The sequence below is a fragment of the Coenobita brevimanus genome, chromosome 62, assembly GCF_032717465.1.
Source record: "Coenobita brevimanus isolate Jiangsu-jjx chromosome 62, ASM3271746v2, whole genome shotgun sequence".
In the NCBI taxonomy this organism is placed as follows: domain Eukaryota; kingdom Metazoa; phylum Arthropoda; class Malacostraca; order Decapoda; family Coenobitidae; genus Coenobita; species Coenobita brevimanus.
Window position 1 is genome coordinate 11,311,116 of NC_137015.1, and position 27,923 is coordinate 11,339,038.

The 27,923-nt window shown below is 45.1% G+C and overlaps 1 protein-coding gene across 1 annotated transcript in view; it reads left to right on the plus strand.

The window, feature by feature from the left end:
• Positions 1-8,320: 8,320 nt before the first annotated feature.
• The window catches only part of SIDL (SIDL trafficking protein particle complex subunit 10), a 578,423-nt gene continuing 558,820 nt past the window's right edge, over positions 8,321-27,923 (plus strand). The window contains exon 1 of the mRNA XM_080275724.1: positions 8,321-8,483. Coding sequence (XP_080131850.1) covers positions 8,459-8,483 — 25 coding nt within the window. The 5' untranslated portion in view covers positions 8,321-8,458. The remainder of the gene's footprint in view (positions 8,484-27,923) is intronic.

A 27,923-nucleotide genomic window follows, 5' to 3' on the forward strand; every position in this document is an offset into this window, starting at 1 on the left:
TCCACTATCACCTGCTACTACGGGAGTAACACCGCGTTCATGGCCACCGTACATGATGGGGAAGGAGCGGCCACCGTATGCCATTCAATTACTTCCCAAAGGGCAGACAGGGCCACGGCTACTGCCACTGTACGTACCAGGGTAAGTAGACCCTCGGCTACGGCCTCTGTATGTACCGGAGAGGGAGCTGCCCCTGTGCACCCGTCTCCTGCCTTTTCCTCCTACGGGAGTAACACCGCGTTCACGGCCACCGTACTCCCATCAGTTACTTACCAGCAGGCAGGCATGCCCACGGCTACGGCCACTGTGCATGCCAGGGTAAGTAGACCCTCGGCTATGGCCTCAGCACGTACCAGAGAGTGCGCTGCCCCCGTGTACCCCTCTCCTGCCTTTTCCTCCTTTGGGAGGAGCACCGCCAGCACTGTCTCTGTACATGTGGGGGAAGGAGCGGCCACTGTACGCCCTTCAGCTGCGAGCCCTAGGAGTCACGAAACTGCGTTCATGGCCACCGTACATGACGGGGAGGGAGCAGCCACCATACTCCCCTCATTCGTGATTCCAAAGGCCCTCCTGAAGCAGGAGGTCCCTTGCACGGCCGACCCTTTTCCTCTCGGCTGCGTGGGACGCCCTTTGTCTCCCTACAGGAGTGGTTCTCCGGAGGTGCTGCCAGAGTGGTGGCGTGGCCTGATCCAAGCCCTACCACCTACACCTGGGAGGTCCCTGTCTGTCACGGGGTTTTTAAAATAAAAGCAATTATTAAAGTATAATGATAATAATATTGACGAGCAGGGACAATGATTGTCTTGCTAAATCAAGCAGCGATTACTTTATACCGGCTTGCTTCGCACAATACTCTAAGAGCGAGAATTTATAAACTTTCTCAACAGTACACAGCAGAGACTAATTACTCACAAATGCTGATTATTAGTACTGTTAGCCTCTGGAGAAAGTTACTTCACCCCTGACAATAAATAACTAATACTAATAATAATATCAGGTTCTTGCTGATGCTTAACTCCTAGAAGGCACAACGGATTTTAAGCTTAATACAACAAGACTGGCCTAAGTACCAGTTATGAATGGCAAAACGTTTATGCAAGCTAGGAGCTATAAGAGAAATAAGCTTAACTGTGGAGAAATGAAACACGAGTTTACATTACATTAAGCTCAAGAAAAAGAACTGTTAAATTTATTGATTACAAAATAAATTTAACGTTACATTTCAAAATCAAATTAATGAGATCGCACTCACTCACTCGAAAGCTAAATTCTTACGCCTAGGAAAAACACCTTAACTAAACTCTTAAGTTTAGGAAAACGAAAAGAAATAGTGGTCAATGAATGTGGTGTATCACCAACGAAGGGTGGGAGTCTGGAGAACTGCAGTCTAGTGGAGCCTGGGTTGACCTCTCATTTCTGGAGCACAGAACCTCACTCCGTCACATTAAACACTGGACTGACTAAACTCGTGGGAAAAGGGAGCACTAGGGCCGCATTTTTTAACGGCTAGAGTGAGCAAAACGCACCCAAAACAAATCGCTCAGCGGAAGCGCTAATGTCTCACACAAAGACGATCACTTATGACACTGAAAAATTGATTTGAAAGGACTTCCGCCGATGAGCGGTTAACTGAACGATAAACTGGGATTCCACTTGAGTTCACGGTTTCCCACAAGAGCCAATGTCACTAGCCGACTCGTGACATTACGCCCCATGAAAATTAAATCTTTCTTCCTTCAGAAGAAAGATTTCAATATACATACATATAATTCCTAACTCAGTCACGCAAGATTCACAGGGTGGTGTGTGTGCTATCCTGCTACAGGAGAAAGTCGCAGTCGCCAGTGAGCGAAAAAAAAATCGTATTTACGTTAATAGAAGCAAGCTTCAGGGAAAAAACTCCGTGACGACGGTGAAAATCCTGTACTCAGGTCAAACTGAGCGAAAAGTTCGCTACATTTACATTAACAACAAATTGTTATGTAGCGTAATGTATGTAATACACGGTGTAGGTGTGACAGTTGTGATGTAACTGTACCTACGTGTAAAATCACATAATACAAGTTTATAGTAAATAATGATGACGAGGCAGAAGAGAAGGGGAGGCAGCATGCGACAGGAATGACCAGCTGATCTGCACGGCAATGCTGCACCCACCAGCTACACCTGCGAAAGGAATTAAGGTGGAGCATCAAAACTGTTATTTCTCTCTCTCTCTCTCTGCCTAGCAATCAGTACTTATGTCATTATTAACCAGGAAACGTAATTCTTGAATTCACAAATTGCTTAGAACCCTTATAGTTTACTGGTTAATGCTTATTAACTAGGAAATGTGCCAGTTCTTGAATTACTCAAATCTCTTAGAACGGGCAGTTTACTAATTAACCTAACATTATTAACCAGGAAACGTGCCAGTTCTTGAATTCACAAATTGCTTAGAACGGGGAGTTTACTGGTTAACCTAACTCAACACTTACGACTAATACAGGAAGCTGAGAATCGCTACGCAATCTCGGGCAGGTCACGTTTTAACACCCACCGTGGGTGTGAACACTCATGTGGGTAATGTGCATTCTCCGGGAATCCTCAGAGGGGCCCACAGCTCGAGACGTTCCACAAGGTAATTCGTACACAGCCTCGGACTGTCTCTACAGGGTTCTCAAACTTCCCCCTTAACTTATGGTATACATGTATGTACAGGCCCTGGATGTACTGTGTCCTGTGGGGCCAACGAGTGAGACATCTGGTCTACACTTTTAACTGGGAACCAGGCTGGTCCTTGGATTACTCAAATCTCTGAGGCCGCCTATCTTACGGAACTCAGCATACAACAGTTGCTAGTTAGTAAGCGGTTAGTAGGTGAGACATCAGGTCTACACCCACATTACCACTACCCTGTCTCTCAACTGACTCAGAGATTACGGGTGTGGTTACAAACGGCACAGGAAGGACATGTCCCTGATTAGTGGTACTTTGACACACACTGCAAGAACGAACAAAACTATTTATGTCTCGTCCCATCCCTGGCCAGAAAAAGTCAGCTTGGATATGGCCCTGGGTCTTCCTTTTGCCTATGTGACCTCCTGAGGCTGAACAATGACCCCATTCTAACACTGCTAGGCAGTACTTGGCGGGAATGACAAACTGCAGTCGAACCTCGCCCTCGGGTGTTCGTGACTCACGGTAGAGCCGTCGTTGTTTACGAAGGAACTTGGCTTGACCTCCCCTTTTGTTTCTTCCACATGACAGCAAGTGTCGGGTCAGAATGTTGTTCTTGAACAACAAGTTGGCAGAGGTCTGTTGAGCCAGAGGAAAAAAGGTCCTGAAAGTCCAGGAGTGATTGTCGGAGGCTGTCGGTTTGGGAAGGGGATAGGTGTGATGGTAGGTCAGGGAGAGTTGGGTGGTTAGAAGGTGGTGTTTGGCATGGCTCGGCTTCTTCTGTGTCGCCAATGATGAGTCCTCGTGGTAGGATCAGTGGTGTTGTGGCGAGGTTTGCGATACGTACTGCTCTGGCACGGGGGGAAAGGAAGGTGGGGGACACTAAACAGAATGAGAGGGGTCTGGTGGGTAAGGAAGGTGAGAAAAGGACGGGGGTACCGGAGGGTCTGTTTAGTTCTATCCAAGCTTCGTGGTGGGGTGGAATGGTGACTGTGGAAGCGATAGTGGCGGGGAATGATGAAGAGGGGGTCAGTAGAGGTGAAGATGGAGTTGGGGACGGAGAGTGATGGAGTGAGGCATTGAGTGAGGTTGGAGTGGGGTTGCATGCACAGATGGGTTGGGGGAGGTGAGTGTGATGGGGGGGGTGAGCGTGGTGTGTGGGTGGTGCTGTTGTTGTTTTTTTTTTTTGTGTGATTGATGCTTGTTGGGAGGGGGCTGGACTGAAGTGGAGGCGGCGCTGATGACAGTCGATGATGGTGTGAAGTTTTTGCAGGAGGTCCAGCCCAAGGTAACCATCAGGCTGACGGCATGTGGAGTTGAATATGATGAATGGGTGATTGGTGGATACTCGTTGGTGAGTGTCAGTCCGAAGGGCCCGGGTTTCCCCACGGATGGGCAGGGGGCCATCCCCCGCGTCTACAAGGTTGGCTGAGGTGGGGAGAAGAGGGCCGAAAGCGGAGGTGTGGCGGGAGTAGAAGTGGGAGTAGAGGCATGACCTGGCTGCTCCCGTGTCTACCAGTAGTCTAGCCTCGATCCCATTCAGACAAATTTTGTCATAGACCGGGGGCCTGTATTTGTGTGAGGTGGCCCCTGCCACCGTGGGGAGGTGCGGGGGCGGGCCTAAAAATCCATCTGCTGAGTGTGGACGTGTTTGTCGTGTTCCTCGTCGTCCGGTCCTGGGTAGGCTAGGGGCAGCGCATCGTCTTCTAAGGAGGAGACCTTTTTGCACCCCTGTGGGAAGGTCCCGCGCCTGCTTGGCTTGAGCTGCTCTCTAATGTCGTGCAGGGGGCAGGTACGACTGCAGGCCATGAATTCCCAGGGATTAATTGTGATGAGGTTGCCTTGATCCCTGGGGTTGGGGCGTTTCTTCTGCGGGTGGGCCCTGGGCACAGTAGGAGACGGCTCCGTGGGAGGTTGGTGAGGCGGCGGCTTTGTTTTTGGTGGGGGGTCTTGGTTGTAGGGAATTTGCTCACCGCGTGGATAGGTTGTGGCATGGGACGGGCGGTGAGGAGACATCGGACGAGTTGTAGGTCTTGATCCATGTTCCCTGAGGGATCATATGGTGAAATGCTCCCTGACTGTGCTAGGGAGAATCCTCAGCAGGGCACTGAAAGTGTGTAGATCCTGAGTATTTGTTGCTGCCTCAGGATAAGCGGCGCTGACGAGGCGCCGAGCCTGGACGAAGGTGTCGTCTAGGTTACCGTCGTAGGTGAGGGCGTCGAGTTGATAGAGAGCGACAACTCTGCCCATAGAAGGCATGAAAGCCTGCCTCACGATGTGTGAGAATTGGTCCCATGTCAATTCTGGGACGATTTTTGGTGCGACAGTGGCGATTATCTTGCCCAGGTTAGGTAATGTGACGGCTATCTTTTCTCTGTCAGAGTCGAACCCTATGTCTAAGAGGGGTTTATCCATATCCAAGTGCACGTCAATGTCATATTGCTCCGGGTTGAATTTCGGCAATTGGATGTGAGGTTTGGCTGCCATTGTGCGAGTTTCCTTTAATGTTCCTCCGTGCTTTAATCGGATCCAGAACCACCGCTGGCCACCAGTGTTATGCTGGGTGTTTTTAGTCCGACTTCTCGTTCTAAGAACACCAACGACTGAGCAGGGTCCTCTTTCCAGACCGGAAGTAAAGCACCCACAAAGGAACAGGACCTAAAAACCAGGTAGTATATCTTAACACATCTATTGTCTTAATTCCTACACCGTTACAATATAAAACAGAGAGGTATTGGATATACAGTAGACAAGGACACAGAGTTAGCATTTAACACCAAGATTTACAGTTACACTTGAGACACAGTATTCTGCATGTACACCTAGGTAATTAATTGTAAGATCGTGATACCCTTATTTCGTCTTTAGGCAGAATTGGCATTATATAAATTGAGTCCGATGCACTAGGGATAAACAAGGCCAAGAGTTAATGGGGTGAATGTTATTATAACTAGATAGGATGCGGGTCGCGACACTTGATGGAGTCACTTAGTCGCAACGGCACTTATTCACAGACTTTTGATTCTTCTGCACACCATAGTCTTGGTTCACGATTTCTATAAGTTTTTTTTATCTGGGACTCAGGCTATTTTCTATTCTACCGGGTATCGGGCTTTCGTGGGTTATTGGTAACTTTGTCACTGGTATTATTCTGGCCTTCACTTTGTCACTGTTCACTGTTATCTTCCCGTCTCGACTGTTTGTGACACAAGGGGCGTTAACGTCACTGTTTACCCGTGTTTCCTGGGTATAATTCACTAGTGTCCGGGTGTGAAGAGGAGGCCCTAGGGGGAGCCTTCCTGCAGAGGGCAAAACACTGCCCGCAGGGGAGTCACTGCACGGGTCCTGGTCGTTGGTGGAGTACAGGAAGGCCCGCCTGCCTGGGGGCCTCGACCTGGAAGGAGGCCGTCGTATTGAAGCCTCGTTGGTGGGGTGCAGGGAGGCCCTCCGGTCTGGGGGCCTCGACCTGGGAGGTGGCCCTCGGGACTGGTGCCAAACAGCTGTAGGAGGCGGGCTTGTCGCCTCTGGCTCTGTGGGGAGAGAGAGCCTGGGTTGCCTTCACCTGGGGGCTGCTGGTCAGGCCTGGGGGTCCTAGGACTGCGGTTGCCTGTAGAGGGAGGCGCCGACAGGGGTGAGCTGCAGCACCATCTCCATCGGGTATCTGGCAGGAGCAGGGATCTCCCAGGGGTAAGCGGTAGGATCTGGATCAGGCCATGCCACCACTCTGGCAGCACCTCCGGGGCAACCCTCCCGGAAGGTGACAAAGGGCGTCCCACGCAGCCGAAAGGGAAAAGGTCGGCCATGCAAGGGACTTCCTGCCTTGGGAGGGCCTTCAGAGCCACAAATGAAGGGCGTACAGTGGCCGCTCCTTCCCTGTCACGTACAGTGGCCGTGAGCGCGGTTTCGTGACTCCTAGGGCTCGCAGCTGAAGGGTGTACAGTGGCCGCTCCTTCCTCTGCACGTACAGTGGCCGCTCCTTCCTCTGCACGTACAGTGGCCGTGCTGGTGGTGCTGCTCCCGAAGGAGGAAAAAGCAGGAGAATGGTACACGGAGTCCGCGCCCTCTCCATTACGTACTGAGGCCATAACCTTGGGTCTGCTTACCCTGGTACATACCGTGGCCATAGCTGTGGGCCTATCCGCCCTATGAGAAGCAACTGAAGGGCGTACAGTGGCTGCTCCTTCCTTGTCACATACAGTGGCCGTGAACGTGGTGTTGCTCCCGTAGGAGAGAAAAGCAGGAGAGGGGGGCACAGAGGCCACGCCCTCTCCAGTACATACTGAGGCCGTAGCCGAGGGTCTATCTACCCTGGTACATACTTTGGCCGTAGCCGGGAGCTTGTCTAACCCTTAGGGAAGCAACTGAAGGGCGTACAGTGGCCGTTCCTTCCCCGTCACGTACAGTGGCCGTGAACGCGGTGTTGCTCCCGTAGGAGAGAAAAGCAGGAGAGGGGTGCACAGAGGCCCTGCCCTCTCCAGTACGCACTGAGGCCGTAGCCGAGGGTCTATCTACCCTGGTGCGTACTTCGGCTGTAGCCGTAAGCCTGCCCGCCCTTTGGGAAGCAACTGAAGGGCATACAGTGGCCGCTCCTTCCCCGTCACGTACAGTGGCCGTGAACGCGGTGTCACCTGGGACTGAATCTTGTTCGGTCCCAGCCCGATTCTGGTGACGGCCGTCCTGCTCGCAGGGTCGTTGTCTCTTCCCGCTTACCTGGTGTTGGGGTAGTTGCGGGGAAGAGGGACTCACGACAGTAGTGTCCCTGTGACCCTCTTGTTCTGGGTCACTAGCCCCACTGTGGTGTCCTTCTGGGGTGGTGGTGTGGTAGCGGCTCGGTGGTGGGGTGGGGGGTGGCGGTGTGGGTGGTCCGGCGGCGGCGGGTATTTTAATAAACATTGGCATGTAGTATGCTACATGAAACAACAATGTTGCCTTGTCGCAGTCAACATGTCTCATGGTTGAATGCCGCATTCAACATGTTGAAAGCCAGGCAAGTTGCATGCTACATGTTGCCTGTGTTGCCCCGGTGGAATCGCTCCTTTACAAGCTGGGATACTGGAGAAGTATTCTTTCTCCCCTCCCCAGAGTGGACTTGGATAAGATACGATGGGGAAAAGATTAGAAAAAAGAAAATGTATAGGAACTGGAAAACAAATGAGGTGAAGCAGTATAACCGGCCGTCATCATAGAATGGAACAAACAACAGAGGAAAGACCTCTGAATCATTTGATATTCAGGTGCTTATGGCTTAGAAAGTACAGCATTACAACAACCTTTCATTGAAGATGAAAAGTTAATAGGAACACAACTGTTCGACATTAGAATAACCGAGAGAATTGAAGGTTTACATTCATAAAAAGAAAATTTAAATAAATAAGGAAGACACGAAATAAGACCAACACAAAACACATTTTGTAAAATTCAGAATTAATGTAAAAACGAAAATGAACAGAACGGGACGTGTGAAGAGACAAGAACGATGAAAAGACACAGCAAAGAGGAGGAATCAAATATTATCAGCACGGCACAATATAATCTCAGTTTTTAAACAGCCGCAAAATAAAAGGACCGAAGAAGTCTGGCGGAGGTCCGATGGAAAGAAATAGGAAAAAAACGCTTCCCGAACGTCAGCTGGACTGAACTGTGCTGGATCCTGGGCCAGGGGGGCGTTGGAGATTTGGAGTGTCACCTCTGCCTTAGATGGGATAGACGTACTTCGTTCATATAGTGCCCGTTCGTGAGGTGGAAGCAAGAAAAACGGTACAAGCGTAAAGTGTTCCTGTAGCTGACTGAATTTGCAGCTATGAACAGACGACCCATTGTTACTTGTAAGTTGCTTTAGCAGGAGCGGCTGGCTCCTCGACTCGACTGAATTACTGTCAGTAGGTATTGGTATCTTACCCAAAATTATAACGTGGAAATTGAGAAGCAGTGGCAGTAGCCATGGTCAAAGTCGAGGAGCTTCTATTGACAACTGTTGATAACATTTTGACCAAAGTTTCATATATGTGTCGTCTATTTTATGGCACCCAGATTTTGCAGAAATTACTGATAATGGTAAATTTACGCTCTGGTTTAAGCAGCAGAGAGACATTGCCAGTTCATTTCATATTCCTCGAGTTTGTTTTCTGTATGTTCTGATTATTTCCAGAGTGGTAAATTATTTCCGATCAGATCCGATGATTTTTGGGGGATATGCCCTTCTAATGGCTCCCCCCCCTTCTTTAATCTGTGGCTGGTTCTTTTTGTTCACTTTTCAATTTCTTCTCTCGCTTTTTCCATGCTGCATATATGTAGTCTTTTACCTCTTGCATCTCCTTCATGTTTTCATATTCAAATAAGAGTCTTCCTATTGTTCTCTAATTTCTTTGTGTAGTTGATGTAGTTTATTGATTTTCCTGCTGAAAATGTTCCCCCATTACAGTATTACTATCACATTCTGTAAGCTGTACCTACAATTGTTTCCAGCGTAATGGAAGAAACTTACTGTGAGATGGATTTCGTTTCCCACTTCCCAACTTTTGAGGTTAGGAAATTATTAGGTACAGTTGAGCTTGGTTAGGTTAGATGTAGTTAAACTGTTAGGACAGTCGCTTCTGCCATTATGCTGACGAATTGTTAAAGCGGAACATAGCTTAATACAACCGGAAAACAGATTTAACGTGTATTTACCACCCCAGAAATAATCAGAAGCATATATCTGGTTAGTACTTGGATGGGTGACCGCCTGGGAACACCAGATGCTGTTGGCATCCCTACGTGTCAAGTGGGGTTGGTGGAGGATTAGTGCCCCTCCCTGTAAAACAATTAACTCTAAGCCATTGGCCACCCCGTCTGGGATACATGGCGTCTGGCAATGAATGAATGAATGAAATATAACAGACTATCAGGAAGAAGAACTGATATGGTAAGGTGCTTCTGCTGCTTAAAGTGAAGTGTATGTCTATCTTGATGATAATACTAAGGGCACTGGAATTAAATTTCTTGAGCCAACAATGGCACTGATAACCTGCAGGGGGTAACAGGTCAGTTTGGCTCCAAAGCCCAGTTGTTCTCAAATCATTGTGGTTGTTGGAATGGTTTTGGTTAGGTTAGATTGTTATGTTGGTTAGAGTAGGATGGGGTAATAGGGAAAACAACTGATAACAGACTGACCTTGAGGTGGAATAAACCCAAGGCCCTGAATGTAGGAGAGCACCACCATTTTGTTGCACTTTGTGTGTAAAATCAATGAGGTTGTATAGCTTAGTTCTGTTTATCCATCTGTCTATAGCCAGACACCAGAATCTCTTATGGAGTGGCTATTTATCTTTGAGTTAGTTTTACAGGGAGGGGCAGTGACCCTCTGCCAATCCACTTGTTGACATGTAGGAAACACATGTGGATTGGTTACATGGTTACCACCCGGCATTGTAAATGGTTTCCTGGCTTACAAAAAACCATTAGGCTTGTCACTCAATATGAAATCACCTGAAAAGGAGAGAAGAGTAATAAAGAGTGACAGGAAAGGTGGAGAAATAGGAAGAGAAGACAGACACAGAAAAAGTAATAAAGGTGAAGGAAGAAGTAGGCAGTACTACGTCAAGTGAGTGGATGATGGTCACCACCACCTACCACACATAGCTTTTTCTAACCCACTTTTTTTTTTTTTTTAATGCAAGGAAGAAGGAACCAAAGGCTGAGCCCGCAAAACATTCCTCCCAAGAAAAAAAACATAATACAAAAGAGAGCCAAATTCAAGATCCATTCATTTTGAGATGCCTGGACACACTGTGTTTGAAAGACTGGAGATCATAGGAAGTAGGAAATGTAGACAGCGGGAGACAGTTCCAAAGTTGACCTGTTGCATAAATGAAGGACTGGGAGTAATGGTTAAAAGTTGACCTGTTGCATAAATGAAGGACTGGGAGTAATGGTTAACTCTTGCATTAGAGAGTTGGACAGAAAAGGGATGAGAGTTTGTTGCTAGACGGGTGCTACATGCCCATCTTAGAGGTGGAGGGATGCAAGCAGACAGTTCAGAGGAACAATGACCATTGAAGTAGCAATAGAAAAGAGATAAAGAGGCAACAGCACGGCGAAGAGACAGAGGTTGAAGGATGCCAATAAAGGAGGAGAGTTGAGACAAATGGCCTTTGATGATATCCTGTTGAGAAGAGCTGTATGTGGGGAGCCTCACCACACATGGGAGTTGTACTCCAAACGGGCAAATAAAAACCGTCAACAACTGTGCAGGGGTAAAGAAGGCACTGAGTCAGCTTAGCACATCTAATCTCTTGGAAGCAGATTGTACAAGAGATGCAATATGATCTTTCCAAGATAAATCCCATGTGAATGAAACCCCAAGCATGTTAAGGATGATGCAGGATTGAGCTGGATATTATTAAACATTAGTGGGTACTCATGTAGAAGATTTTGACAGGTTGATAGGTGTAAAAACTGGGTCTTTGTTGCATTAAAAACAACAAGATTATTTTTACCCCAGACAGAGATACAAGCCAAGTCAGACATTAGGTGTGCCATAGCCTCATCTTTTGTTTGTTGAGGTAACTGCTGAGATGGACGTTGCAGAAACTGAATGGAAAGGTGAAGGGTGGAATCATCAGCATACAAGTGGATAGGATTAGATGTCCAGCTTAGAAGATCATTGATGAATAAAAAGAAGAAAGTTGGTGATAGGACAGAACCCTGAGGAACACCACTGTTGATAGACCTAGGAGAAGAACGATGGCCATCTACAACAGCAGCTATAGAACAACCAGAAAAGAAGCTACAGATGAAGGCACAGATACAAGGATGGAAACTGTAAGAGGGCAGTTTGGAAATTAAAGATTTATGCCAGACTCAATCGAAGGCCTTTGAGATGTCAAGTGCAGTCGCAAAGCCTTCGCCAAGGTCCCGAAAGGAGGATGACAAGGAGTCTGAAAGGTAGGTGAGAAGATTGCCAGTGGAGCGTCCCTGACGGAACCCATACTGATGATCAGAAAGATGATTGTGATAGGATAGATGCCTTAAAATTTTTCTGTTAAGAATAGACGCAAAAAATATCGAGACACAGGATGTTAAAGCAGTTGGACGATAGAGGGTTGGGAATGGTCACCTTTCCTTGGGAGTGGCTGAATGAGAGCAAACTTCCAGCAAGAAGGAAAGGTACAAGTTGATAGACAAAGGCAAAAGGGTTTACCTAGGCAGGGTGTAAGCACAGCAGCACAGTTCTTGAGGACAACAGGAGGGACTCCATCAGTCCCATATGTCTTGTTAGTACTGAGGCCAGTGATGGCAGAAAATACATCAGCTGAAGAAATTTTAATGTCAGCCATGAGGAAGTCAGAGGGGGGAAGTGATGGAGGAACAGCACCAGAATCGTCAAAGGTGGAACTGGAGGAGAAAATCTGAGCAAAGAGATTTGCTTTATTAGTTGAAGAAATAGCTACAGAACCATCAGAGTAGAAAAGAGGAGGGAAGGATGGTGAGGTAAAGTTGTTAGAAAGGTTTTTGCAAGGTGCCAGAAGGAGCAGAAAGAATTTGAGTTGGAGAGTTGAGAGCACTTAGTGTGGACGAAATTATTTTTTGCAGAGCAAAGAACAGACTTAGCACAATTCCGGGCAGAAACATAAAAAAGATGTGGTTCAGGGGTGGGTTGGCTCCGGTACCTTTTATAGGCCCTCTCCTTGTTGCGGACAGCATTAGAACAAGCATGATTAACCCCTTCGTGGCCGCTGGCGTCAAATGACTTTTAGCTGATAAATGGCCGCAGGTGTTATTTGAGTGCGGCCTATAAGAAACTGCAAAAATTTTGTGGAAGTGAACAAACATTCTGAATGTCTTCAGACTGACTTACACTACACTCCCATACACCCCATCAAGTAGTTCAGAGCCTGCTGCTTTAATGAGTGGATTTTCAATTTTTTCGCTCCTGGCCATGCCTAAATAAGCACAACTACACCCATTATCTTGACCCAGGCAGAAAATATCACCTTTCTCCTCTCCTGCAAAACACACAGAACCATCTGTTGATGATTATGAATTAATACAGGGACAAACGAAAAAGACATGATAATAAGTGAAAAATAAATTTTTGTCTTGGTATCTTTACCTATTTGCTCAGGTTTGTTGTAATGGTTTGGATCATTCGATGCAGTACAACTTGTAGAATACTGTGAAAACTTTCGGGAAGTGAACAAACATCTGGGACATGAGACTGGCCTTGACTTCACCCTCTCACATATCATCTGTCAGTTCACCACCTGCTGCCGTGACGAATGAAGATACGATTTTTTCGCTCGTTGCCATGCCTAAAAATTCATAGTTACACCCATTATCTCGACCCAGACAGAAAATATAATCTTTTTTCTCCCTTGCAAAACACACACAACCAGTTTGTTTATGAGACAGCAACATATAATGCAAAAATAACATGGTAAAATGATAAAGGTGAACATGTTGTTATGGAAAAAAATACATTTTCCCCCATCTGTAAATGTATTTATTTCTGCTTTGTCTCAGTATTTGTAATAATTAGACATTCGTAATTTTGAAACTGCATTACGATTCTATTTTTAGCCATGCACGTGGTGTGGGGGCTGGAAGTTGCGACTCAACTTCCATATTGCTAATCAGATCTGACCCTCCATTTTCATCTCCCGTGGGAGAACCTAGTGTCGGAGGACGTGCAGGTTTCTCATTTAGGACTGAAAATTTAACCCTTTCACTCCCTTTTCCAAGCATGGGCAAAACAATAACATAAAAAAAAATAACTCAAAACTACCATAAAGATATTTTATATAAAAAAGGTGGGAAAATATTCATAATAATTTTTTTTTCCAGCCATTCCTAACACATTATGTACTGAAATCATTCAATATCGTCATATCTCATGTGCGTGACATTTCAGCACCATTCGCATTGTTTTGGGGGGTAAAAAAAAAATAATAACACCTGCCAAGTTGCACTGCGGCATCGCCTCTGGACGACGGATATCGGTCGCCGATATTTCTGCAACTTTCACGCTCCATTGCAAGTCACAGAATGGGTCTAGGATGCTGGGATTTGCACTGTTATATGCATCTGAACTTTCTCTTCAATATGGCAAAAAAAAAAAAAAAAAAAAAAAAATTTAGAAACTTCAGAAAATGGCCCCCACATCAGCCTTGGATGCATGTAAAATTCTGGACCCACGGCCATGGAGGGGTTAAACCAAGGCTTTTTTGCATTAGTCAAAGGATATGAGAAAGGAATGTATGCTTCCATGCCTGAGAGAATAGCCTCTGTAATGCAAAAGGCACACTTAAATGGCTCCTGGCCATGGAAGCAATAATCATTCCAGGGAAAATCCAAGAAGTGCAGCCTGAGGGTCGTATATATACAGACAAACCAGTAGTGTCTAAATTACCGAGTCTGTATATATGCAGACAAACCAGTAGTGTCTAAATTACCGAGTCTGTGTATGTGCAGACAATCCAGTAGTCTAAGTTACCGAGTCTGTATATATGCAGACTTACTCATCGTACGCTAAATTGCTGAGTCGGTATATACAGTAAAACCTTGATATAATGGACATCAGTATAGTGGAATTCACTTTTATTGGACTCGAGGAGCTAAGTGGACAATTCTTATGCATCAGGAAAAGTCCAATAAAGCCAGAAGCAGTCTGTCTCTTGGAATAAACGAATAAACAAACAAACTGAATAGATACCATAACATCGATCCCTCCTCTCTCTCTCTCTCTCTCCTCTTTCATTCCTTCATTTCCTCCCCGTCTTTCTCTGGTGAGAGAGAGTGAAGGTGAAATTGATAATGAAAATTAAAATAATTGTGCAAATGATTTATTAAAGGAAAGGTGAAGAGAGCACAGAAGTGAATATGGAATGCCAAAGTCTGCAGAGAGAGAGAGAATAAATACGGGAATGACAAATGGTGTCCCCTTGGCATAAACAAATGCGGGAGATAGGTATAACCTTGGTCCCTCCTCTCTCTCTCCTTCTATCCCCTTCCTGTCTGGGAAAGGTGAAAGTGAACGTAAAAGTGAAGGTTAGTGAAGGCATTGTGAAGGTGAAAGTAAAAATAAAGGCAAAAGTAAAAGTGAAGGTGAAAGTGAAGTCAAAAGTGAAAGTGAAGGTGAAGATGGAAGGTGAAAGTGAAGTCAAGTGAAGATGAAAGATAGGGTAGAAGTGAAGGTGAAAGTAAAAGTGAATGTGAAAGTGAAGGTGAAAGTGAAGTCAAGTGAAGGTAAAAGTGAAGTCAAAAGTGAAGGTGAAAATGAATGTAAAAGTGAAGATGAAGGTGAAAGGACAAGGAAAATGAAAGTGAAGGTGAAAATGAATGTAAAAGTGAAGATGAAGGTAAAAGAAAAGTTGAAAGGAAAGGTGAAAGTGAGGATGAAGGTGAAAGAAAAAGTGAAGGTGGAGGTGAATGTGATAGTAAAAGTAGGGAGGGCAAAAGTGAAGGTGAGTGAAAGTACTGTAACTGTAAAGGTAAATGTGAAGGTGAGAAAGTAAGGATGCAAATGAAGGTGAATTGGAAATTCAAAATGAATGAATGTGAGTGTGAAGGTGAAGATGAATGTGAAAGTGAGCATGGAAGTGAATAGGAAAGTGAATGTGAATATCAGCGTGAACTGAAAGTGAAGGTAAAAAATTAATAGGAAGGTGAAGATGGTGACAACAAAGAGAAAAATATGTGAAGTAAAATGGAATTGCCTAATGCGGAGAGAGAAAGAGAGAGAGAGAGAGAGAGAGGGAGAGAATTAACGCATGAATTACAAGGGAGCCTCTGTGCATAACAAAAGGAGGAGGAAGTCTAGGGGGGAATCCAGATGTCGCTTTTATTGGACTTTCACATTTTTCAGACTGGTTTGGGCCCCAATTAGTCTGATATAGTGAGGTTTTACTGTATACAGTCACGTTTTTTCCTCACATTTGCATGAAATTGAGTCTGCCGTTAGTGTGTGACAGAAAGTGGGATGACAGACACCTGGCCTCCCCTACCATGCCTTATTCCAATGTAATATTTAAAAATAATAATAATAATAATAAAAGTAAAAGTGAAGATACATAAAATTAACACGGAAACCCAACTTCCCATCAATGTAGTTTTGACTGTGATTGCATTACATACACCAGGCTGCATTTCCATGCTACAAGTACTCCATGCATCCACCCACTTCACGCCAAAATGGACTATTTGTCCACATCAGGTGTTGATGGTATGTGAAAGTTGCCATCTGACACTAATCTGGGTCACTCCACAGTGCCAAAGATATTGTGCTTACTCCCGACTTCCAGTCGAAGTTGGAGAGCTTCCAAGCGATGAACTAACTGATAGTGATGTGTAAATAGTGTATATAATGAAAGTAATAAAAGTAAATGTTAGCCAATAGAAGTAAATCATGAAATCAAGTAAAGAAAATAACTTGAAACTTGTGATATACTGGTATTGTAACTAATGTGACTGTGTTCAGCATGAGTGTTTATTGTGCCTTATGCGAGTGTTTATAGTGCTACATACCAATACAATATGAAAAAAATGAATTTGAAAATACGGAAAATTAGCACGGAACCCCAACTTCCCATCATCACGCTGTAGTTTCGACTGTGGTCAGATTTCGTAAACCAGGTTGCTTTTTCGTACTACAAGTACTACATGCATCCACCCACCCCACACCAAATTGGACTGTCTCTCCACATCAGCCACTGTTGGTATCTGAAAGTAGCCATCTGACACAAATCAGGGTGTGCTGGACCAAAACACCTGTTTTGGGGTGGAAAACAGCTGAAATGAGCACGTTTACTATCACGAGGCTTCTTTGACCACTTTTTAGGTCAGTTCATGGGGAAAACAAAGTAATTTGAAAATGACCGTCACTGTGGGTCACACAGCCTCCCAAACCCTCAGCACTGGGGACCAAAAAGCTGACAAAGGCTCTGGCACAGAACAGGTCAGTTACGTCATAATTATAGACATTAACAGCCAGTTTGTTGAGAAAATGTTTGTAAATTATGTACCGTATATATATATATATGGTGGTAGGGGAGTTTCAAGAATACTGGTACTCTTCCAGTGTCCCTGCTTGTCGTACGAGGCTACTATAAGGGTTGGTGGTGGGTTAGTGCCCCACCCTGTAAAAAGAACTAACTAAACAAGCGAATAAAATGCCTCAGACCAGGACGGACCATACGTTGACGACTAAGTAACGACAAAGGACATTCTGAGGGTGGGAACATGGAATGTGAGAGGAGTGAATGATGAAGGGAAAGAGAGAGAGATTGTTCAGGTGCTTGAGGATGCAAGAATGGATATATGTGGATTGACTGAAACTAAATGGAAAGGTGAAAGGGTGAGAGAATGGGAATATTGTTTAGGTATGTGTGCGGGAGTTAATGAGAATGAGAGAGCAAGAGAGGGAGTATGTCTGATGATAAGCAAGAAGTGGAAGGAAAATATAAGAGAGTATGGAACAATGGGTGCAAGGATTGTATGGGCGAGGATGAAAGTAGGTATACAAGCGTAGGCGATTGTATGTGTGTATGCTCTGACAGAGGACCGAGTGGCAAGAGTGAAAGATGAGTTTTGGGCGAGAGTAGAAGCATGTATGGACAAATTTGAGAGGAGCGAGAGAGTGCTTTTGATTGGAGATATGAATGGCAAAGTTGGAAATGTACGAGTGGTTGGTCAGTGGGGTGTGCCAGCTGGCGTAGATGGGAATGGTAGTGCTTTGATGGATATCTGTGCTGATAAGGGGTTGGCAATAGCCAACACCTACTTTCGACATAAGATGATCCACCGGTATACATGGAGAGTAATGAGGAGGATGGATGGTGAACTTGTTGAACGTAAGGCAGTGATAGACTACGTGTGTGTAGATGAGCGAATGAGAAGACAAGTGTTGGATGCAAGAGGGTGGGGAAATGGAGTCTCGGACCATCGCTTAGTGATGGCCAAGGTAAAGCTGCAAAGAAAATGGTTGAGGAGACGAAGGGGAAGACAGGAGCAAACAGCTCCTGTGAGAAGAGTGGAGATTTTGCAAGATAATGAGAAAATGGCAGAGTACAGGTAAGCCCTTAATTCACTCGAGGATTACGTTCCCAGACCCTTCGCATATGTGGTAAATTCGCGTATACATTCTGCCCTTGTGTGCACATAATTACGCATGTCTACTAAGTATATTACATCTGAATAATACTGTTTATGCATTACATACACCTTATAAACTAGCATAAAGTATGAAAAACTACAAAAATGTAAGAAATTTAACACTGAAACCTGACAAGCACAAGCGTAGGTGGACACACTTCAGCAGTCTGGTACACAAACCCTCACTGCCTCCCATATGCTATATTCTGCCTTCTTTATTGTCCAAACAGTTGACTCATTCACCCCAAACATACGGTTCCAAGCCAGTTCACAGGCGTAGGTGAAGACACTTTAGCACAGTCTGGTGCACTAGCCCTCACTGACTCCCGTATGCTACGTTCTGTCTTCTTTAGTGTAAGAACAGTTGACTCACCCCAAACACACGGTTCAGAGACAGTTCACCATGAAGTCAATTCACCATCAAAACATGGACAATTCCGTCATTCTGTAATTATACTTATTACAGTAATCACTCCAACATCCAGAGTAATAGAGCCATTGGTAGGTTCGGTTATTGGTTTCGTCCGGATATTGGGCCCCAGCTTGTGGACTTAATACTTATGGACCCTAACTCAGAGAAACACCTATACAACTCCCTCTGGACATGCATAGCACTTATTTAACACCCAAATCACATCAATAAGGCACATAAATGACTGAAATAAATGCAAAAGAAACATAAAATGAGGGTTTAGAAGTATGTTCATACATCAATAAACATTCTGGTACTTATGGACTCTAACCTAGCCTAACTCTGAAAAACACATCCCTACTGCACATGCATGAGGTAAGTATAGTATGGAAAAAAGTACAGTATGAAACATTCTGGTAAGTATAGTATGGAAAAAAGTACAGTATGAAACATTCTGGCTACTTACAGCAAGTCCCTGGCCACCTCGATTAATAACCGCCTCCTCTTGGACTCTGACAGTAAGAACGATTTCCTGAAGCACTTGCAGTACACTCTTCCTGAAGTCTTGCACTCAACTTAGTCAATAATACACAGAAGTCCATTCTCTTCACAGTGTTCACTTTAGTCCAAATAATGTTCCAGTTTAATTTTGTGTTGCACATTAACTTTTCCCAATCTTTTCAAAATTTCCAAAGCCAAAACAAAGAAGTTTATTTACGTTAAATTTAGTTTCCACTGAGTCTTTTCTCCCAACTCGAAAACCTTAACACAACACACCGTTTTTTTCACTGCACAACACTCAAAATTCCCGTGTGGTCTAGTGGAGAAGTTCTTGCTGTTTATTCACTGTCAGACTCCGAGAGTATCACTGACAGGCGACCAAGGGGTGCATCGCTGGGTCGTGGTGATGGCGTACCGACTGCAGAAGACTCTGAGGAAAGCCACAAACTCACGTCGAGCGGTGACTCCACTGTAGCTGATGTGCTGGGCTGTGGCTCAGAGCATGAGGGCCTGTCTTGGGGAGGCAACGGAGTGGAGCCAGGGCTGGGCACAGCGGGGGTCACGGGCCTGAAAAAACTGTCAATGGTTGATTGATGCAAGGACCAACGATTCTGGCGATTGATGATGCGCTGCCTGAAAGCACGCACTTCCTCCACGAGTCCCAAGGGCCCCATCTCCCTGTTGCAGTCCGGGTGTTCCAGGTAGTGTAGGACGAACTCTAGATGTTCCCGGAGTGCGCTCAGCTTGGGGATGGCTGGAGTAGTGTCCTGCTGAGAGGAGTCCGCATCATCGTCGCCTTCGTCATCGGAATCTTCAAGTTCGGGACTGACACCAGCAACCGAAGACACGATCTTGATATCAGACAACGTCTGATACCCAGGATCGCCCTCGTCGTCGTCCAACCACTCACGAACATCGTCCACATCAACAACGTCGCCGTGCGTAAGTAGCCGTGCATGGAAGTCATCCACGTCAAACTCTAGAAAATCGTACTCCACATCCGTTCCGAGAAGCAGACGAGACCAACCATTTTCAAGAGTTTTCACAGGGACTTCCTTCCATGCACTAGCCCAGTTGTACAGCGCAGACTTGATGTTGTAGCGGCGAAGGTTTTCCAAAGTCCGCTTGCCTCGATTGTCACATCCTTCCCTGCGCTCGTCCTCGTCCTCGAGAACAACCATCACCTCGTCCAGGAACTTCCGATGGTACAGGCGCTTTGTTGCCATGATCACTCCTTGGTCCATGGGTTGAATGAGAGCAGTCGTATTAGGTGGCAGAAACATGCACCTAATACGGCCATTCTCAGCAACCAAGTCCTTGTCGCACGGGTGGGCAGGTGCATTGTCGAGCAGAAGGAGAGCCTTTACCTGGTCGCGAGGGATTCCCAGTGTCTTCGTCTGGTACTGGATGACCTCCTTGACGAAGTGACGGTGAAACCAGTCTTTGAAGATCACAGCTGTGAACCATGCTTTCAAAGAATGGTACCAGACGACAGGAAGGACATCCATCACCCCATGAAGGCACCGAGGCTGCTTTGCATGGCCAACAACAACGGGCTTAAGCCGGTGCATGCCGTTAGCACTGGCACAATACAAAGCAGATATCCGTTCCTTAGAAAGCTTGCGGCCAGGTACACGCTTCTCCCTCTCCTCGGCTAGAGTGTTCGTTGGCAGCGAGCGATAGAATAGGCCAGTTTCGTCAGCATTGTAGACTTGACCGAGAGTGAGGCCCTCCCTGTCGATCAAGCCTTTCACCTTGTGCCGAAACTCGTCAACTCCATCCTCGTTAGCGTCCAATGCTTCGTCATGTGCTTTACGGTTAGTAAGGCCATGTCGCAACTTGAACGCGAAGAGCCAACCCTCGGATGCCTTGAAGTCTAGGGTGTCGTGAAGCCTTGTAAACCTCTCAGCAGCAGCCTTCAGCTCCGTTCCACGTACCATCACATCAGCTGCACGTTGCTGTCGGTACCAAATCAACGTGGATCGGTCGATTTCTGCAAACTTGGGGGTAAACATAACCTTCCTTTCCACGTTGTGTTTGCTTCTGGACGAGAAGTCAGCCGTGTACTGCATGAGTTTGTCTCAGGAACGTTTGATATCGAACAAAGTCGACCGGGCCAGGTTATACTCGCGGAGAATGCGGGAAGAAGACCAACCCGCATCAACTTTCTCCAATATCTCCCTCTTCTTTTCCAGAGTCAACACCACTTTCTTCCTTTTCTCAGGAGGCGGGGCCATCATCACACACACTAAGAAGAGGCCCGAGAGCAGCAGGAGGCCTTGCAGCAAGTACGGCACCACCACAAAAGCGAGCACGTGGGCAGCCATTGCGAAGAGCTTAGGTCCAGTCGCAGTGAGAGACAGGCGGGAAGTGGGGAGGATGCAGCGGCGCTCTATCGGACGTCGGAGGAATGACGAACCAAAACAATGCTCTCCTGCGGTGCGCGCGGCAAGTTCAAATTACGGACAGCAAAAAATCGATTTTTTTTTAAATTTTGGGGGGTTTTCGGACCATTTTGGGAATGTTGGATCCCAGGACGATAAGGTCCGGGTAGTGGGGATGTTCGGTTATTGGGCCTCCGGATATTAGAGTGATTACTGTATTGATTAATTAATACTTGAATAACTAATTTTCATGTAGATTTTATATCTCATATAAGTAAAAAACTAGTGTACTGTACTTGCTAAATAAACTGGTATGTAAATAAATGACGGGGAATCGTCCTGACAAGGAATTGTAGCCGACATTCCTCCCTTAACTTTGTCCAGCACTTTAACTTTCTCTGTCAGCAACATCACTTTATGAGTCCGTTTTGGTGTGTTACCACATGCATCATTAGCACTAGGCTTAGGCCCCAGGTTGGCAGACAAGGCAAGCAATCACTGGAAGGCAGAAAAATAAGCCACAAATAACGATTCGCGAATCATGCATGGTTCGACCGTCAGATTCAAACTGACTGTGTGGACCTACCTTCCACACACACACACACACACACACACACACACACATACATACATATATGTATGCACACAGGCAGCAGGTAGGCATTTTTATATTTTATTTATTTCTCTTGTATATTAAAATTAGTTATTTGAATACTATAATTTTATGTTTTAATTATTGTACGAAAAATTCGTGGATAACCGAAATCGCGTGAAAAAAGTTCGCGTGAATTAAGGGCTTACCTGTATAAGAGCATAGTGGAAGAAAGATTGGGAAGGTATGAGTTAGAGCAGATGGAAGGGGTGGAAGACATATGTAAGATATTTACGGAAGAGATAGGCACAGCGTGTAAGGTGGTTTGTGGAGTGAGGAGGAGATGCAAGGGTGTGCAAGGGACAGCATGCTGGAATGATAAGGTGAAATGAGCTGTGGAACAAAAGAAGAAGGCATATAGTGAATGGTTAGCGAGTAGAGGTAGGGGAGAAGTTGAGAGAGAGAAGAGAGAGGTATATGTGAGTAGGAGAAGGGAGGTGAAGAGACTGGTGAAGGAGAGTAAGAAGGAAGTGGATGAAGAGTTTGGGAGGAATCTGAGTGTGAAATGGAGGGAGAGTAAGAAATTGTTTTGGAAGGAGGTAAAGAAAGTAAGGCAGTATGAAAGGGGAAATAGTAGGGGAGTGAAAGATAGGAATAATAGATTGTTGGTGGAGAAGAGAGAGAAATTGAGGAGATGGAAGGAGCACTTTGAGGATTTGTTGAATTTAGACAGTGACAGCAGTGTGAGTATAAGTGGTTGGGGAATGGCTGGGAGAAGAAGATATGAGAGGAGGGAGGAGGAGATCAGTAGGATGGAAGTGTAGTGGAAGCAGTGAAGAAGTTCAAGTTGGGAAAGGCCCCAGGAATTGATGGAGTGTGTGGTGAAATGCTTAGGTATGGGGATGAGATTGTTGTGGAGTGGATATGGAAGTTGTGTAGATTGGCTTGGGAAGAGGGAAGGGTTGCAGAGGACTGGAAATCAGGTATAATTGTTCCTTTATATACAGGAAAAAAGGAGAGAGAAGTATGTGGTAACCATTGGGGTATTTGCCTTCTTAGTGTGACTGGAAAAATATATGGTAGAATACTCATTGATAGGGTTAGGCATATGACAGGAGCTAGTTGGAGAAGAACAATGGGGATTTAGGAAGGGAAAAGGGTGTGTAGATCAGACATTTGTTCTAAGATGTTTAGTGGAGAAGTATCTAGAGAAGGGAAAGAAAGTGTATGCTGCCTTCATGGACTTGGAGAAAGCTTATGACAATAGATAGGCAAGGTATGTGGAAGGTATTAAGAATATATGGAGTGGATGGAAAAATGTTGAATGCTGTGAAGAGTATGTACAAAGGAACTAGGGCTACGATGCGAGTGGATGGTGAGCTGAGTGAGTTCTTTTATCTCAGTGTGGGACTGAAACAGAGTTGTGTGATGTCTCCATGGCTGTTTAATATATACCGGTACATGGATGGGGTTATAAAGGAGGTGCAAGGTAGGGCAGTGGATGTGGGGGTGGCTCTAATGAATGAGAGTGAGACTTGGAAGATTCTGGTGTTGCTGTTTGCTGATGATAGTATTGTTGAGTGAAGATGAATGGGAGTTGCAAGGTTTGGTGAAGGAATTTGGGACAGTGTGTAGGAGGAGGAAGCTGAAAGTTAATGTAAACAAAAGTAAAGTTATGGTGTTTGAGAGGAATGAAGTCACAGAATGTACAGTGAGGTTGGATGGTTAGGATATGGAGAGTGTGAGTGCATTCAAGTACTTGGGTAGTGTGATGAGTGAGGATGGAACTTTGGGAGATGAAGTGCGTGAAAGGATACAGCAGGGAAGGAAGGTTGTTGGTTCACTGATGAGAAATTGGGAGGTGAGTATGGAAGTTAAGAAGTCACTGCATGATAGTATTGTGATCCCTACCCTTATGTATGGAAGTGAGGCATGGACCTTGCAAGAGGGGAACAAGTCAAGAGTGAGAGCAGTGGAAATGAGTTACTTGAGAGGAGCATGTGGATTGACATGGAGGGACAGGTTGACGAATGAAGAAGTGAAGGAACGTTGTGGGGTGGATGTGGATGTGGTTGAGTAGATCCAGAGAAATACACTGTGGTTTGGACATGTGGAGATAACGGAGAATGAAAGACTGACCAAGAGGGTGTATGTAGGTGAGGTGGAGGGAGGGAGAGGGAGGGGTAGACTGAGGATGAGGTGGAGGGATGGAATTGACAGGTATATGAGAGAGGGGTGGGTGAGTTGGGGGGAGGGTAGTCAAATGGTGGGTGACAGAGCGACTTGGAGGCTTTTTGTCTGCGCCCACCCTTTGCGGTATTAGGGCGTCGGGCTATAGATAGATAGATAGATAGATATCTGTTCCCGGATGCCTCAATCCCGTTTGAAGTGGCCACAAACAAATCGCCTCCAGGTTGCCCTGTCCCCCGCCATTTCACTGCCCTGCTCCCAACTCACACCCCGCTCTCTCATATACCTCTCCACCCTATCCCTCCATCTCATCCTTGGCCTCCCCCTCCCTCTTCCCCCCTCCACCTCACCCACATACGCTCTCTTCGTCAGTCTTTCACCCTCCATCCTCTCCACATGGCCAAACCACTTCAGTGTATTCCTCATAACGCTTCCTATCACATCCACATCCAAATCACAATGCTTCTTTATATCCTCATTTGTCAGCCTATCTTTCCATGTGAATCCACCGGCTCCTCTTAAATAACTCATTTCCACTGCTCTCACTCTTGACTTGTGTCCTTCCAACAACGTCCAAGCTTCACTTCCATACTTTAGAGTTGGTATCACAATACAGTCATGTAGTAACTTTTTCACTTCCATGCTCACTTCCCTGTTTCTTATCACTGCTTTCAAAGAACCAGCAACCTTTCTTCCCTGCTGTACCCTTTCAAGCACTTCACCCTCCAAACCTCCATCCTTACTCATCACACTACCCAAGTACTTAAACGTACTCACATTTTCCAATTCCTCACCATCCAACCTCGCTGTACATTCACTGACTTCACCTCTCTCAAAGACCATCACTTTACTCTTCCGTACGTTCACCTTTAGATTCCGTTTCTTACACACTCTCCCAAACTCATCCACCAAGCCTTGCAGCTCCCCTTCGTCTTCACTCAACAACACAGTATCATCTGTAAACAACAGTACAGGGAGTTTCCAAACACTATCCTCTCTCACCAGGGCCACTCCAACATCCACCACCCTACCTTGTACCTCTTTTATTACCCCATCCATGTACAGATTGAACAACCATGGAGACATGACACATCCCTGTTTCAACCCAACTTTCAAAGAGAAAAATTCACTTAGTTCACCATCTACACGCACTGTAGCCTTCGCACCATCGTACATACTCTTTACAGCATTCAGCAACTTCCCATCTACTCCATATATTCTTAACACTTTCCACAATCCTTATCTATCCACCCTGTCATATGCTTTCTCCAAATCCATGAAAGCCGCATACAACTTCTTTCCCTTCTCTAGAAACTTTTCCACTAAAGATCTAAGAATGAATATCTGATATACACAACCTCTTCCCTTGCTAAAGCCTCCCTGTTCTTCTCCAACTAATTTCTCTGTTCTTTGTCTAATTCTGTTAATAAGTATCCTACCATGCACTTTTCCTATTATATTAAGAAGACAAATGCCCCTATGATTACCACACACTTCTTTTTCCCCTTTTCCTTTGTACAAGGGAATAATTATACCTGACTTCCAATCCTCCGGGACTCTACCTTCCTCCCAGGCCAATCTGCACATCTTCCACATCCATTCTACTACATCTCTCCCCCATGCTTTAGCATTTCACCACACACTGCATCAATTCCTGGGTCTTTCCCCAATTTAACTTTCATCATTGCTTCCACAACTTCTATCCTACTGATTTCTTCCTGTCTTCTCACCTCCCTCCTTCTCCCAGCCATTCCCCAGCCACTTATACTCGCATTACTTCCATTCTTTATGTTCAACAATTCCTTAAAGTGTTCTCTCCATCTGCTCACTTTTTCTCCCTTCTTCACTAGTAATCTACCATTTTTATCTTTCACTCCCCTGCTAACCTCACTTCCACCCTGTCTTACTCCTTTCACCTCTTTCCAGAACATTTTCTTACAGTCCCTCCACTTTACACTCAAATTCCTTCCAAATTCCTCATCCACTCTCTTCTTACTCTCTCTTACTACTAATCTTTTCACCTCTCTTGTTCTTTCTACATATAACTCTCTCTCTCTCTTTATATATATATACATATATGAGTTTGGGAGAGTGTGTAAGAAACGGAATCTAAAGGTGAATGTAGGGAAGAGTAAAGTGATGGTCTTTGAGAGAGGAGAAGTCAGTGAATGTACAGCGAGGTTGGATGGTGAGGAATTGGAAAATGTGAATACGGTTAAGTACTTGGGTAGTGTGATGAGTAAGGATGGAGGTTTGGAGGGTGAAGTGCTTGAAAGGGTACAGCAGGGAAGAAAGGTTGCTGGTTCTTTGAAAGCAGTGATAAGAAACAGGGAAGTGAGCATGGAAGTGAAAAATTACTACATGACAGTATTGTGATACCAACTCTAACGTATGGAAGTGATGCTTGGACGTTGTTGGAAGGACACAAGTCAAGAGTGAGAGCAGTGGAAATGAGCAATTTAAGAGGAGCCTGTGGAGTCACATGGAGAGATAGGCTGACAAATGAGGATATAAAGGAGCATTGTGGTTTGGATGTGGATGTGATAGGAAGCGTTAGGAGGAATACACTGAAGTGGTTTGGCCATGTGGAGAGGATGGAGGGTGAAAGACTGATGAAGAGAGTGTATGTGAGTGAGGTGGAGGGGGGAAGAGGGAGGGGGAGGCCAAGGATGAGATGGAGGGATGGGGTTGGAAGGTATATGAGAGGGGGGGGTGTGAGTTGGGAGCAGGGCATTGAAATGGCGGAGGACTGGGCGACGTGGAGGCGATTTGTTTGTGGCCACCCCAAACGGGATTGAGGCGTCTGGCAATAGATAGATTGATGTATATGTACAACTTCAAACAGGATAGTATTTCCATGTATAACTACATAAACCACTGAATTCTCCATGTGAACATCATGGAGTAAGTTTTGGTTGTGGTTGCGCACATAACACGAAACGACTCCATGGATATAGCGACCATGATTCGGTAATCCCTTGGATAATAACGACCATCAGATATAGTGAATTATTGGATATAGCAACCCACGCCTCCCCCCAATTAGTTTGTTATGTCGAGGGTTTTCTGTATATATGTATATATATACAGTAAAAGTATATTAATCCAAACACTGATAATCCGAAATTCCCAATAATCCGAATTTTTAAAGAAGGCTGACAAAAACTCCAAATGTAAAAAAAAAAAAAGATAAAAATTAAAAAATTATAACTGGGTGCCAAATGCGCTAAGTGCCTAGCGGTGTGGTCATGGAAGTTTCATGGAAGGAAGCTTCTGTGTACTTTGATAAACTGGTGCATTTCATTGAACAAAATAATCATTACAATGGGGCTGAGGTGATCAACTTCCATATCATGCAAAACGAGTTCCACAAGAAACGTGTGCAGGCTGTCAGGGAGGCTGATATCCATGACTGGCTGAAGTGGATGAACAACTAGGCAGATAAATCCACTGATGGTTTTGGGACAATTCGCCATAAAGGCAATTCGCCGTCACAACAATAACAAGACAGTTTGTCGTCAAGACAATTCGCACCCTGGACGATTCCCTGTCATTCTATAAATATACTTATTATTGATTAATTGATACTTTAATATCTAATTTTCAGGGGGATCTATCAAAGTCTATGTTCATTCAATAGTGTAGGCTTTGGATATCATTTTTAAGTTGCACTTTTAGACAAAAATTAACTTGTTTCTTCCTCGCTGTAGTTGACTTTGAATTATATTCTAGCATCACCCTAGCTGTCCTCATTAATTTCCATTGGTACTGCAACATCCTGGGTATATTTTAAAATGACTTTGAAGAGGTACAAGTTTTCAAAAACTAGTGGACTTGCTAAATAAACTGATATGCAAATAAACGACGAGGAATTGTCCATATTTTGACGGCAAATTGTGCTTTTACAATTCATGCATATTATTATTAACCCTGAACTTACTCTCTCTAAGTGGATTTACCTGCCAACAACTGCTGTTTTCAACACTACGCATTACTGATGAGTTAAACAACCCATAACATCTCTAAATTTACCAATTACAGTTCGTTTCTTCAGTAA